General features: G+C 40.7%; 4 protein-coding genes across 4 annotated transcripts; 3 read left to right on the forward strand and 1 right to left on the reverse strand.

The window, feature by feature from the left end:
- Window positions 1-1,677: 1,677 nt before the first annotated feature.
- Window positions 1,678-2,628, reverse strand: KLTH0B10164g (ferritin-like domain-containing protein; the record flags this gene model as incomplete). The annotated part of the gene is made up of 1 exon (XM_002552180.1): window positions 1,678-2,628. One exon carries the CDS (start codon window positions 2,626-2,628, stop codon window positions 1,678-1,680), a length of 951 nt encoding a protein of 316 aa, XP_002552226.1.
- A 2,917-nt stretch (window positions 2,629-5,545) lies between these two features.
- On the forward strand, window positions 5,546-7,276 carry KLTH0B10186g (inorganic phosphate transporter; the record flags this gene model as incomplete). Its single annotated transcript, XM_002552181.1, has 1 exon — window positions 5,546-7,276. The coding sequence occupies one exon, from the start codon at window positions 5,546-5,548 to the stop codon at window positions 7,274-7,276; it is 1,731 nt and encodes a 576-aa protein (XP_002552227.1).
- Window positions 7,277-11,222: 3,946 nt separating this feature from the next.
- Window positions 11,223-11,837, forward strand: KLTH0B10230g (KLTH0B10230p; the record flags this gene model as incomplete). Its single annotated transcript, XM_002552182.1, has 1 exon — window positions 11,223-11,837. One exon carries the CDS (start codon window positions 11,223-11,225, stop codon window positions 11,835-11,837), a length of 615 nt encoding a protein of 204 aa, XP_002552228.1.
- An 871-nt stretch (window positions 11,838-12,708) lies between these two features.
- On the forward strand, window positions 12,709-13,380 carry KLTH0B10252g (KLTH0B10252p; the record flags this gene model as incomplete). The annotated part of the gene is made up of 1 exon (XM_002552183.1): window positions 12,709-13,380. One exon carries the CDS (start codon window positions 12,709-12,711, stop codon window positions 13,378-13,380), a length of 672 nt encoding a protein of 223 aa, XP_002552229.1.
- Window positions 13,381-14,412: the final 1,032 nt, after the last annotated feature.

Here is a 14,412-nt window from a genome sequence, read left to right on the forward strand (position 1 = left end):
GGGAAAAGTCTAACAGTATTGCAACTATTACCTGAGATATTCACGTTGTTGATTGCTTTATATCCTCTGCTTGTGAACGTCTCAAATATCAAGCTGTTTGCAAACAAGCCATGTAAAGTTGCTGTCTATGGTCCAAAAATTTTATAGCCGCAGGCTAAGATCAAACATGAAGTGCCACAGATTGATGTTATACAGTTAGACTCTGCTAGGGTGCATAAGTCCAAAAATGACGTATAATCTTTGAAAATTCCCTGATTCAAAAAGATTTGAAGCTACTAGCTCCGATTAGTCTTTTAACGGCAGACTGCAGATTTGCCTAGCCATATATAGAGTATTTTAGTGAGTGCGCTGAGTCCTGAACCACGAAAAAAAATGATACGAATGTTTCGGGGACGTTTCAAGCATTACGGAAAAGGTTCAAATGGCAACAGGTCAAAATACGTCCGACATTTTACCAAAGCAAGTTCGAAACGAAGATAGTAGGGTTGGAAAATTAAGCAAGATAACCTTCAATAAAATTTGTCAAACAGCTGTACGAGATTGGTTGTCAAGAGGTTCTTTCCATTTTAGATATATAAATAAAGAAGACGATCGAAAACCCTCATTGAACAAAGAAGCAAAACAAGAGCGCTATTGGAATAGAATTGAAACAAGGTCGAGAATTTGGAGCGTAACTCAACTCTGATTAAATGACATCTATATACCAATTTTTCAATCATCAAGAGTTTATTAAGGCTCAAAAATTCCAACTTGACTTGATCCCAATCATCGGCGTTCTCAGAAGTTTTTTTATTGCAATGTGGCAACCACTAGAAGCGTTCACTGAAGGAAATTGTAAGCCCACAATACATAAGACCATAACCCTACAAGTGTGTGCTGGGACAAGGGTGCTTGTTTCCTTTCACTAGAAAATCGGCCTAGATACTCACCATAGTGTTTTATCAGACAAAATGCAAAATATTTTCAAAGGACAGAAGAGGCAAACCAATAACTAACTGGGGCTCTGAAATAGAATTCTAGTTCGCATTCAGTATCAACAAAAAACCTGTTGGAAACACTGTATTGTCAAGCAATATCAAGTCATATCAAGGTGTTTTTGCCAAATGGCACTCTTAAGTTTTGTAATATCTTTTGCAAAGATTTGATTGCGATTAGCTGCACTGAGGGGTTTAGCAAGGATTTTTTTTTTGACTTAGATCCTTAAATCTTATTCTAATAAGTACGCTATTCACTGATTGTAAAAGTGTGTTGAACATAAAAATATTAGGGAAACGATCATTTTTAATAATACATACAAAAGTATATTAGGCCAACCCACATTAGACATCGAGAGAAGTCAATGGAGAATGGGGGATGACTTGTATTTGCAGGCCAGCTGGCTCTTCATCCACATTAACTCTTCAAAGATGCAAATAAAATGTCATCAACGCTACGATTTCATTCGTCTCTGACGACTCACAGTCTTTCTTTAAAGATCAACACTCAATCTAAACTGTTATTACATAATCAAATGTCTATTATATTGTAAGGCATATTGTTTATAGGAACTCAAACCGGATACTCCAAAGTAGTCACAAAAAGAACGTTCAACTTTTTCGTCACTGAAAGTGTTCGTGAGTCTGGCTATAGACATATTTCAGCATCAGTGCCACTGCTCAATCCAAAAGAAACATGTTATCAAAAGATAGACACGTTGAACGTGGGGCTTGAAGGTGTAACCTCGATGATTGCAGGTCCATACAGGATATTAGAGTCTGTCAAGTTGCTGGAATTACCAGTAGTCAAAAACACATAAGATTGGCCAGAAACATCTTCGGGAACGGTTGCTCTTATCGAACTGCCATTTCTTGAGCCAACGACTGGGATAACATCAAGGCCGCTCACAAACGTCACGTAGATCTGAGTTGAGTTTGGTAGTGTACCATTACTGGCAAATGTTATAGACGAGTTCATAGCAGTTGGCAGCCCCTGCGTAACTAAAAGCTCGGGATAGGCTTTGAAAGGCAGCTTTGTGTTATTGGCAGGGCAGCTCTTGATAAACTTGGAGGCAATCGAGTAGATTGCATTAGCACTCAGCGGCGTCGCGAACGGATTTGCCATGGGAATTTCGCCAATGGCATTACGAGCCGCAGCTTGATGAATAGCTTCAGTGCTCAAAATTGAGCCTGCCGCTGTAAGGTATTTTTTTGAGGAGATCAGCGAAGCTGCACCCAGATAAGCAGATACGCCCACGCCTTCAAAAGCTGCTATACTTTGGACAAAACTGACAGGGCTATCTAGAGGAAGGTTATATGTACATGCCTGAACAGGCTCTGCTCCCGCTGCTTTGATAACCTGCTCGAGAAATAGTAAGTGTGCTTCCTCGTCGTGCGCAATGTACTTCAGCTGCGTGTAAAAGTCCTCCGTAAAATTCGCGTCGACAAAGTCGTCCACAGACCACATAGATAGCGCTTCCTTGTAAAACTTGTTTTCCAATCGCTCTAAAGTGAGAGCGAATTGTAAAATGTCGACATCCAGATCAGCTCTTTTGTAAAGAGGGAACGACGCTGCTATTGCTAGAAAGGACAAACCGAAAACAAAAAAACGGTACATTGCTATTTTGCTTGGCGAAAAGGCAGCAAACATCATCTAATTTGGCGAAGGAAGCTCTTTATAAATGTTTTTTTACTCTAAAGTGTTAGTTCGTTGGCGGTATTTGCTAGCTCCCCTAATGCCATAACAACAAAAGCGTATCTATGACACAAGTTTAAAGTCATAGCAACAAAACGTCTCCAACAAGTTAATGAGAAGAAAGTAAAGAATCTTTCGTATTTGACGGATATATGCACAATATGCAGCAAGTATTGCTATCGCTAAGCAAGATTGTAAATCTGATGCGTGGGTCGTTTCTTTAGTGTTGGTTGTTCTAAGGAGATGCCATTTTTCCAACAAGAATGCTTTTTTCTGCGAATCATGGTCACAAGGTTACCGAATTCAACTTTCCTGAAATGCACAGCTGGGGTGTGATGCTAACCCCACCAGATTTCTGTCTCTTCACACTAGCACAAGATTCAATTCTATATTTTTTCTTTCACGTGATCGAATCGTTGTGAAGGCGGTAGCAATTTGGTGCATCTAGTTTTTGGGGTCCATTTCAAGCTTCTGTAGAAGGTGCTTACACAAGAAACAACTATTTCTAATTTGATGATGACTGGGAATTGATACCAGACATGATTCACTGCGCCGCACAAAGTTAGTACCTTCGTCCCTTATATTATGAGCTACAACAAAATCTAATACCTAGTATTTGCTGCTTAAATAGATAGATGGGTATTAAACATATTTCCGAAGGCCTTGATTACAATATTTTTTGCAAACGGTACAGATTAATTATGGAGTTTAAGATTCTTTGACGGAATCGCGTTTAAGGACAAGAAAAATGACTATTAAAAGGGCGTTCTCGACCACTCACGAAGTACTTTTCAAAACATGTAGCTATGTTGATTACTCCTGAGCTATGAGGATGAGAGTGCGGCTCTTGAAAATAGGGATATTTTGCCCTCCCCGTGTTTACACTTCTCGAAAAATTTGTTCAGGCATTACATCCTTGAGAAACGAGAGTCAAACTTTCTTTTCTGCTTTCCCTTCTCAGCAGGTTGCAATACATTTTGTTATTACAGCAGGTTAGTGCGGATCTTATGTTCCACATATGGAAGACAAGATATAATGCCATAAGACTACTTGAAAGGTTGCCAGCAAGTTTGAATGGAATTGCTGTTTTATTTTGAACCTGGAAAAGTTTTCCATCTAAAACAAAACTAAGTTTTTCTTCCTTGCGCGTGCAGTAATGGTGTCGATGTATTTTATAGTCTTAACTCTATCAACCTTTGCCTGAGCTTCCAAATAGTCAAGAGTGTTAATTTGTGTTATGACGTCGAATTGAAAAACCGAACTCAAAGATTCATAGTGCTTCGTTTTCCTAAAAAAGTCATTCTTCTTTAAGCAAAAACTAGAAGTGTCCGCTAAGCTCACCCATTTCCGTTGCGCAAGTACTTCAGAAGTACAAATGTAACAAAAGAATTGGAATTGAGACCATGAGAGCAGCTTGAAGCATTAAGCTATTGCCTTAAGTTCCTAGTGGATGTTATACACATAAGTCTACTACCAGGCTTAGCTATCCGCTTTTTAAGAACTTTTGATTTAGGATATTATGGTCAAGTTTGCAGTCCTTGTTGATACTTGCTGCTTTTCTCCAAACAATTGTTTCGGCTTGTGAGAAATGAAACCTTCCTTGACGTTCTAATTACAGTTTCGATTCAAGAAGGTATCGCCATAAGCGCGATCCCTTTTGAATGATTTTGAGCGGGCTGCGTTAGAATTGAGCCAACAAACTTAAAGTAACAACAAACAAATGTGCAAAGTTTATTCAACAAGCTTTGTAAATTAAATCTGTAAAGCGCAACAGCAGTTTCCCCATCTTAGAGCGCTTGGGAAACTCTTACTGAGTCACCAATAACCAAGCATTAGTATATGGAGACAAGAGGAAAGTCTAAGGTTAGCGAAAGCATTTTTCCAAAAAAAGTTCAATTATTGTAACTCTACTCGAAAACCTAAGTCCTTATTCTGCATTAGCTTGCGAAGTCATTTTTTGTATCCAAGTTGCCTCAATTCTGCTCCATTTCCAAAACGCAAGGCTTTTCTTTTTGGCTGGGGACGCGTTATTTTCAAGCTCTTCCGCTCAGCTTACCTGAAAGGCAAAGTTAGAACCCCACCTTTATTTTTCTTTTTTTCCAAAGATGTTAGAGTTAATGCGACATGAACAAATTCGACGCGCAATACCCTTGCTAGCACTTTTTAATTTGAAAGCATCCTATTTCAAGGGCCACAAAGTTGAAAGAACCGAAAAAGGCGATTATATTTCCTAGAAAACCGGCCAGTACCTTGAAAAAATTGTACACTTCCTCCTTTGAGATGTTCAAACCCCTATAGAGAACCTAGACAATGTTACATGCTTCCAACTCCTAAATCACGCTAAATGCTGCTTAACTGGATATTAGAAGCGTACGCTAATGCACCACGCATGCGCTCTATGTAGTTGGTACCGTCATACGGGTTTTCGTTAATATATTTTCAGGGACTACAAGTACCACGTTGCTAAATAGTTTAATTGAACCCTGCATAAAAAAACTTTGTTGCAGTTGGGTGCCAGACTAATTCGCGCCGGGTCGCTTTCAGAAATGCATGTATAACAAAAAAAAATTGGACCCTGCATGAGGACCCTGGTGATTGTAACATGTGGGGAGGCGGTGCAGTTGTAATTAATTGAGATTCCACTAGGACCCTGAAAGTTACACGGTTGTCTAAGCCATTACACGTGTATTCAGCCTCATTTCCATGATTAGTATCCGCATGCGCAATATTCCTGAATCAAGCGGAGTCCAATTGCGCATCAGACTGGCAACTTTCCTATAAGAAAGCTCGACTGCCAGTTTAGCAGACAATGAATTAGAAAGATGTCTCATAAGACAAAATTGCAAACAATCGGTAAAAGCCCAAATAGTCCGTAATGACTTTGCATCAGTTTGATTACATCTTCGCAATTGCAATGCTGTTTGCATTCTTGGATGCTTTCAACATTGGGGCTAACGATGTTGCAAACTCCTTCGCGTCCGCTATTTCCTCAAAATCGCTAAAATACTGGCAAGCCATGATATTGGCAGGTCTGTGCGAGTTTTTGGGGGCGGTATTGGCAGGGTCCCGTGTCTCAAAAACAATCAAAAACGATATTATTGATGCATCCACATTTAACAATGACCCTGCCGTTCTAATGCTGACAATGACGTGCGCTTTGGTTGGTTCGTCATGTTGGCTGACCATTGCAACCTCAATTGGGCTCCCCGTGTCAAATACTCACTCTATCGTCGGCGGTACTATCGGTGCCGGTATTGCTGCCAGCGGCGCAGGTGGAGTGGTCTGGGGGTGGGATGGTGTTGCACAAATTATTGCGTCCTGGTTTATTGCTCCAGTCTTAGCTGGTCTCATTGCCGCCATAATCTTTACTATCTCAAGAATATGCGTGCTTGAAGTCAAGACGTTGGAGAAATCCATCAAAAATGCCTTATTACTAGTCGGGCTGTTGGTTTTTGCAACATTTTCTATCCTAACGATGTTGATCGTGTGGAAAGGCTCGCCAAATTTGCACTTGGACAATCTGTCAGAGACTGAAACCGCCTTATCGATAGTCTTAACAGGTGCTATTGCTTCAGTTGTCTACTTCATCTTTTTCTATCCGTTCTACAGAAGAAAGCTCTTGCATCAGGATTGGACACTTAAGCTTGCAGACATTCTCAGAGGTCCAGTGTTCTATTTCAAGCCTTTAGACGAGATTCCGCCTATGCCTGAGAACCACCAATTGACCATCGACTATTACGAAGGGAGAAGATTTCCTCAAGAAACAGCAGTTGGTGTTAGTGATGAGGAAAATAAGATGCCAAACGTCTCCACCAAGTCTATCAACGACAATGATGATAACCTTCAAAGGACAGGTTCTGTCGAGACCAAAACTGAGCCAGAGAACAAGATGTCCACTAGGCAATACTGGTGGTCCCTATTGAAACAGGGCCCTAAGCAATGGCCCAAGCTTCTATGGTTGGTCGTCTCTCATGGATGGACGCAAGATGTTGTTAGTGCTCAAGTGAACGATAAAGACATGTTATCAGGCAATCTTGTAGATATGTTCAAGAGGTCAAAGTACTATGACAACCGTGTCGAGTACATTTATTCTGTTCTACAGGCAATCACTGCCGCTACAATGTCCTTCGCACACGGCGCCAATGACGTCGCGAATGCTACGGGTCCTCTAGCTGTCGTTTACGAGATATGGAAAACCAACGCTACTGCAGCAAAATCTGATGTACCGGTTTGGGTATTAGCATATGGTGGTGCTGCCCTTGTTCTTGGCTGCTGGACCTACGGGTATAACATCATTAAAAATTTGGGCAATAAAATTATCCTACAATCGCCATCAAGAGGCTTTTCGATTGAATTAGCTGCTGCTATCACAACAGTAATGGCAACACAGCTCGCGATTCCAACGTCCACTACTCAGATTGCTGTCGGAGGTATTGTCGCGGTGGGGCTGTGTAACAAAGATGTTAAGTCCGTCAACTGGAAGATGGTGGCCTGGTGCTACTCTGGCTGGTTTCTCACATTACCAATTGCTGGACTGATTGCTGGAATACTTAACGGTATTATACTTAATGCTCCCCATTTCGGTGGTGTATACGAAATGACATAATCAAAGAAGTGTAGGTTTAATATTCTAATTTCTGTAATTACTCTCGAGTTATGTTCTTACTGAGTAATTGGAGAGAATATTTTTTTGAACTCCATTGATTTGGAAAGGCAACATTAGAAATTAATTTATATGTCTAATACCTGGCGCTATTAACGCCAACATGATAATACAAGCTATCAAATAGATGCATTCGAGATTTTACTGCTCCTCTTTAAAAGAAAATCTCCTGAATATTCTAAGTGCCCATGTAAACATTGGGTCTTCATCCGATTGCGCTGCCTCTTCTTCTCCAATGGTGTCACATAGCTTTCTGTCTTTCGTGAACAGAGAAGACAGTAACAAAATACCGGTCAAAATGAGGCTCACAAGCATTGTTTGTTTTTGAACATGCCGGTAAGCATTTATCACTTGAGTCCTTTCTGGTGTTCCCCAAGGATAAGATGCTATAAATTCATATGGAGAAGAAAAAGCAGCTTTAGCAAGATTTTCGTTTTTAAGCCGCCGAAAAAGTTGCTTGTACATTGTTTGTGTCCAAATTGCTCCTGATACAGAGGCTCCAGCTGCATTACCAACTTGAACAAACATGAAGTAAAGCCCAGTGATGCTAGCCATATTGTTGTGAGAAGTCATCGTCTGAAGATTGACAATGAATGACTGTGAAAATTGTGGCTCCAAGGCCCAGTACAACGGAAGCACCAACTATGCCAGCATGAGAGTTAGCCCCACTCCTGGAATTGTAAAAGAGTCCGATTGCAACAATCCACAGACATATCCCACATATAGAAAAAGGCTTAAGCCGTTTGATGCGAGTTACCATCAGTCCAAAAAAAACGAACCTACGCACGCAACAAAAGTAGGAAGCCATATTATCCTTGTAGCTGACTTACTAAATTCATTCACAGAAACCAATAGCACGGGATAAAGATAATCATTAATCCTCGCATATATCATTTTTTCCAGAAACGTTGACAGTAGAGTAGCCCGCACTCCGCGATCTCTCAACAAGGAAAAGGGAAGTACTGGGTTCCCAGGACATTTCATTTCCCAGATTAGAAAACCCATAAAAAGGATCACATCTACGACTAGTGTCGCAATAATTCCTGGTTTCTTCCAGTCCTCGGAAGCCCCGCCTGCAAGTGTTAGAGGGACTAAAATACTACCCAGAGAAGCGGTGATGAGTGCAATTCCAAATGCGTCAAGGCCGTTACCTAAAGCTCGTGTATAAGATAAAAAACCAACCGTATTGAAGTTCTTCTCTTGTTGCAGTTCTTTCCATTCTGCCGTCTTCGATGCTTGGTGGATAATGTAAAGCATGAAACCAACAAAAGGCAAGGCTGATAACGGGAAAACAGCAGCCCAAATTCCAATATCTAAACGCCAGTTTTTGGCAGGGTTTGCGGCCTCAACAATGTCTCCAGACACCCAGCTTATTATAATGCATGGCCATGATGGAGCAAATTGATAGAACAACCTCCAAGCTGTCGGTGACATATCTGACAAAACTAAAACGAGTAGAAGCGACACGCCAACAAAGCCAGAATTATAAAATATTGCCCCTACTGAGTAGGTTCCAAGACCATTGGCTTGAGATTGGATAATGGTGCCCATTGTATATAGAACAGTGCCAACGAGAAATAGTTGTAGTCTTCCATAAACATCTGAGAGCCGTACAAATATTATTTGAGCTGCAATACTAACTACAATATTGACCACTTGAACAGTTGAAAGAAGAGAGTGCTCATTGAATGACTCAGTAGCATATCCCGTGTAAACGGACCGTGTTACAAAGTCCAAGTAGTATCCAAACCCACAGATAAATGCAGATAAGATAAGTAAAGTGTTTATCAGTCTCCCTGAGCAAATTGTGCTCATAATTTCCATTTCTTTGACTTTCAAAAGGGCGGATGTAGCCTCGAAGCCTGCTTTTGGAACTATGAGTGACTCACTATCATCTCTGGTTGTAAAAGTTTGAACGCCAACGCTAGTGTCTTTGCAATCAGAAGCCTCGCTCTCGCCGGAACCTTTGATATGGCGTATTTCACGTTCAGAGCTTACCTTAGCATCTTTGGTTGAATCTATGGTTCTCTATTATGATTCAGTAGCATGTCATGAAGTGCTATTTATATTTGCTAATCTACATGAGAAGAATCTTCTATACAGAGAAGGTTATGTCACTGAACTCCACGATGCGTGAAACTAAGCTTCCGATGGCCATTTTTTGTGATTTCCGCGCCAGCGCGTGCCATTCCTCCGTCTAAGATTAGAGAAGGAAAGAAGTGCTAGAACTGAGAAAACAACCTGTCCGGAGTATTTTTTTGCACCCTGAAGAACATTCGGGGTGTTGCAAGATGAAGGACGTACAGAAAAAAAAAAAAAATTCCGACGTACCCTTGAAATCTTCGTGAAGGAAAGAAATCATATGAGATACCTCTAAAAATGTGCGCTTTCAAGGAGGCCGAGTTTAATATAGCTATCAGTTAACAGCAAATAGAAGAATGCCTTGATAGGTTTGTTGATAGGCCTCACTTTTAATCGATAAAATCTGTGAAACTATGAAACATATTTAGGAGAGTCTGAGTCGTCGTATGAGAGATTGCCAAACTCGTTGGCTAGGCTTTCCATTATAAGATTAGTGGATTACTTTGTGGATGATGGTACTTAATATCTCCCCGTTTTCTTCAAGTCCCAAGATAGACCCCTGTCGTTGATGAAAATCTCGGGTCTTATACAACACCTTGAGACGTGACTCAGTTTCGAAGTGAGATGACTACAGCATTAATGATACCACTTTAAATTATTCCTGACCTATTGTTGTCTGACTTGGACTATGAATGGTCAATACAGATCCATTCTTATGTTTTAGTTAGGCATCCGTTGTATTTATGATATGTCCATTTGCCGTGTCATTTCATACTAATGTGTCATTATGCAACTTGGCACTATTACACACCAATGATCCGGTCGAATTCAGACAAAAACAGAGGAAATCGTGTTATTAATGTATGTTTTCCTTCCCAAACTGTCCTGCGCGGATCTCAACGTTGGAAAAGAGGCCCCGTAACTTTTGAAATATCCTTGACTCCAGACATGAAGTGCAATGTAAGAATTCATTATGTGCTTGTTGTGAAAGGGGCCGGTCCGCCTAAATACCTCGTGTAGACCTCCGTAGTGTACACCAAGGCTCACGTTTTATTTTCAAGGACCATGGAACGTACGTTTACTCGTATCAAAAATGAAAAGATATCCAAAAACAACCTAGTAGCTCATTAGAAGTCGAAGCTTTACAAACAAGAAGTACAACGACCTATGTTAATCAGAACCTGAACAAAAAACCAGAGTGCCTCAGTTTTGGGGCCAGCCAGCTACGTTTCAAGTTATGCCGAGTGGCTTATCCCATTCAATGTGGTCTCTTTTTTAAACAAATGCCTTTCATATGGTCCGTGATAATAATAAAGAGCGGGATGACCCTCTCAACATCAAGAATCCAAAATTGCTAGTCGGCCATTGGAGGTCCCTAGTTATGCGCCGTTTGAGGTCTTAGCATTCGCCAAAATGTAAGGTGTAGTATTTCTTGTTTAAAGACCCAGCAGGATTCTGCTTGTAACAATGATGTTAGTTGTTCTCAGAGCTTTTTGAGTAGTTTTTGAACACCCATGCGACTGCGAGACAGAGCGGTCCACCAAAGGCTACGCGTCACGCTTGAAATCATGCCAATATCTTTAGTATCGATAAGAACAGATCTTCAATACAGTTGCTGATATAGAGTTTGCAAACTATACATGTCTTAATGCTCTAGCAAGTCGTGTTATACCACAATTCTTATATTCTGTCGTCATGTAATCTCTCACGATATTGTTGAAGGCGCAGGATATCTGAATTTCTTCGAAGATAACTCCGAGCTGCTCGAGAGCTTCTTCTTGCCATAGGGATAGACAACGCTCTCACAATGAAAGGGGAAAGAGCAGAAGAGCATTTGATTCAAACTCCACATGTGGATGATCAAAACCTGAGGCTTCCTCGCGATACTTTCCCTAACAGGTTTCTATACGAGATTAGTCGCCACAGAACCTTTGTAATTGCTGTTAGCTCGGAGCTGATATTGTATGCTTTTTCGATTTACAGAGGTCTGACCAGCAAGGATCGCGATATAGGGTTTTTGATTGCGCTTTTTATGATAGTATTAGGATCTACCGGTATTATACTAACAGGCATCATTACCATATGCTTGCTGAACGACTGTGGGACAGATCCATCAAATACACTGCATTTTATGAAAGAAATAGTTGCTGTAGGACTACAAATGGAAATGAGAGAGTGGGATATTATAGCCGCTAGAATGAACAGGGTTTTTTACCTTAATAATTCATGGGCAACCCCTTATTTTTTTTACGACGGAGAAGCGTGTCATTCTTTCTTTAAAAACTACTACCTTAAGCATTATTCAAGAGGAGAAAAAACCAGTGGCACGAATACATACGGTCTCGAAGAATTTCAACCTTTTGTCGACCAAGCTGTGGAAGCATACAAAAAAAGCGAGACAAGGATGTGCAGTCCATTTTGAACGCGGGGTCTCCTTCAGGAAGGATGATTGACGCCAAGAACAAAAGTTAGGTGGTTAAACTTGTGGGTGTTTTGCTTTAAATATGTCGTTAAAAAAAAATCTCGAAATTTTATTTACTACATCGAGGTTCACCAATTGCCTACTGATAACAAAAATACTCAGTTTGTTCCAAGATTGGTAGCCGAAGAAACTTTGCAGTCTACCAAAAGATTGTGCGGCGTAGGAAGGAAATAGTAATTTTGTGAGCGCCGGCTGTAAGATCAAAACCAGTGTTACAGCTCTGTGTCCTACCTTAGCTGCAACATCTTAAGACGTTTGATCAATGTCTCAGCCCTCCTACTACAGCGATTCCAGTAAAAAAAACAGCTTTTCAAAAGGCCACATTTACGCCCTTCGGTGCAAAGCCCTCTCATTACTCTTAAAGCTAGAAATTAAAAGGCCAACTTTTTAAATCTTTTCAAGAGCAATTTAAGTCGGCATCTTTTTGCTCGAATTAACAGCTGCTCGCGTTTGGATTAGCGTGGCTTTATAAGACGCAGCGTTGCGAACTGTCCATACACAGCTCTCAATTCTTACCTCGAGTCTTTATATGCGTTAATATATGCCACCTCATATAAGAACTTGGATATGCCGACACTCCTTGCATACAGAACATCTAGCGATGGATTCATATGGATATGGGGACGCGCTATAATTGCACTAACGTTTTAGCAAGCTCGCCTCTGTTCAGACATATACAAGATCATGCCGTTTAATCTCATGTACTACGAAGTTGCCAATGGGCTTAGTAGTTTTAATTAAGCCTTCTTAAAAGCCTCACGATCGCGCTAAGGGCGCGCTAAGGGGTTCATCCTTGAACTGCTAACAACCCATGATGAGGGAAGAAAGAGTTGAGGAGTACTCACTGCATGCATCGCAAGAAGATGACCAAAGCTTGACCCTTCCGCGCGATATATATCCTAACAAATTTTTATACCAGATAAGTCGACATAGAGCGCCCCTGTTCGCTACTAGCTTGGAGCTGGTTTTGTGCACTCTTTTGATACGTTACTTTATGAAAAAGAATGACAGCTCAGCAAGATTTGAAGCCGTGTCAAGTGTTGTATCATTTGGATTACCTCTTGGACTGAGTTTATTCTCTGGTATGGTACACCTAGTCCACAATTGTGGAAAGGCTCCAGTGAACAGAGTGCGCTTTATGGAAGAAATAATAGCAGTAGAACCAGGAACTGAAACAAGAAAGTGGGACAGCATAGCCGCTAGATTGAACGCGATTTTTTACTCTAATAATTCACTAGCGACTCCGCACTTTTTTTATGATGGAAATGCATGTTATTTTTATTTCAGGCTCCACTACGTGAGGCCTCTTTTTGAGAAGAAAGAATCTAGTTACGCTTTTAGAGAGTTTCCTGATGAGTTTAAGGCACTAATTCACCAAGCTATGGAGGCGTACAAAAAGGGACTTGACAAAGACTGGCAGCGCCTGCTCAACACCGGTTCTTCTCTAGGAATCAGAGCGTCGACGTCTGAAAAAATGACATAAGCGCTTGTCGTCTATGAATGCCTCCTGCTCGGTCTTGTTTTTTCTGTTGATAAAGAGACCCTTGATTTTCCTGATGTCGCTTACCTTAGGGTTGCAAGGACACGAGGACATTCAAAAGTCCTGTGTGCTAATAGAGGCGGACCAAACTAATGTCTCTTTCAGGCCTTCATTTGCTAAATTGAGATTCGCAAACTGCTCTCGGCTATAGCAAGATATTTCAAAAGTTATTCTACTGTTAACGAGTGATCCGAGCGATCAACGACCTATCCAAAAGCTACCAGGTATACGCAAAAATTGTGTGTATGTTTGTTTTCTGGATTTTACGCCTTGACGAACTGTTTTGTAAAAACGAGCGCCTTTCAAGAGCTCTAGTGATTATGTGATACAGCACGTGCTTTCTACACATTATCATTATATACGCGACTCGGATAAATACGCCTATTATAAGTAACGATTTTTAAGCTGCTTGGCAAACTTGAGCTATCGGAAGGGAAACTCCGAATTACAGCAAATCGTCTCCTAATACTATTTACGCAATAACTCATTTTAACGAAGAAAGAGGAAGATGAAGAGCATCTTGTCTCTCCTTCGCTTGCAGCCAATACAGAGTTGAGAGTCCCTTGCGACATTTTCCGTCGCAAGCTTTTATTTGAAGCCGTCCAACATAAAAAAAATTTATTATCGTCATAGCCTTAGAGCTGGCATTTTGTGCTTAATCAATATACGTCATTATTAAAAGTGAAAAATATTCTGTCAGAGATAACGTAAAGTATTTAATGTCACTCGCTGGACTTATAGCTTGATGGATCACCAGTCCTATCACCTCGCCCAAAAGTGATTTGAACACTACTGGCTCAAGGAAATACAATTAGTCAACAAAACGTGGCAAAAAGATAGCATATGGTGTGGTCGGCCACCGTATAATCCGATTTTTTCACGAAAATTGTATGTATTACTTCCTTAATATTCATGCGCCAAACTTACAGTAAAAACATCAAATATTGCAGCATCTGCACGCGTGTGTCACTAGCG

Source organism: Lachancea thermotolerans (genome assembly GCF_000142805.1).
Source record: "Lachancea thermotolerans CBS 6340 chromosome B complete sequence".
In the NCBI taxonomy this organism is placed as follows: domain Eukaryota; kingdom Fungi; phylum Ascomycota; class Saccharomycetes; order Saccharomycetales; family Saccharomycetaceae; genus Lachancea; species Lachancea thermotolerans.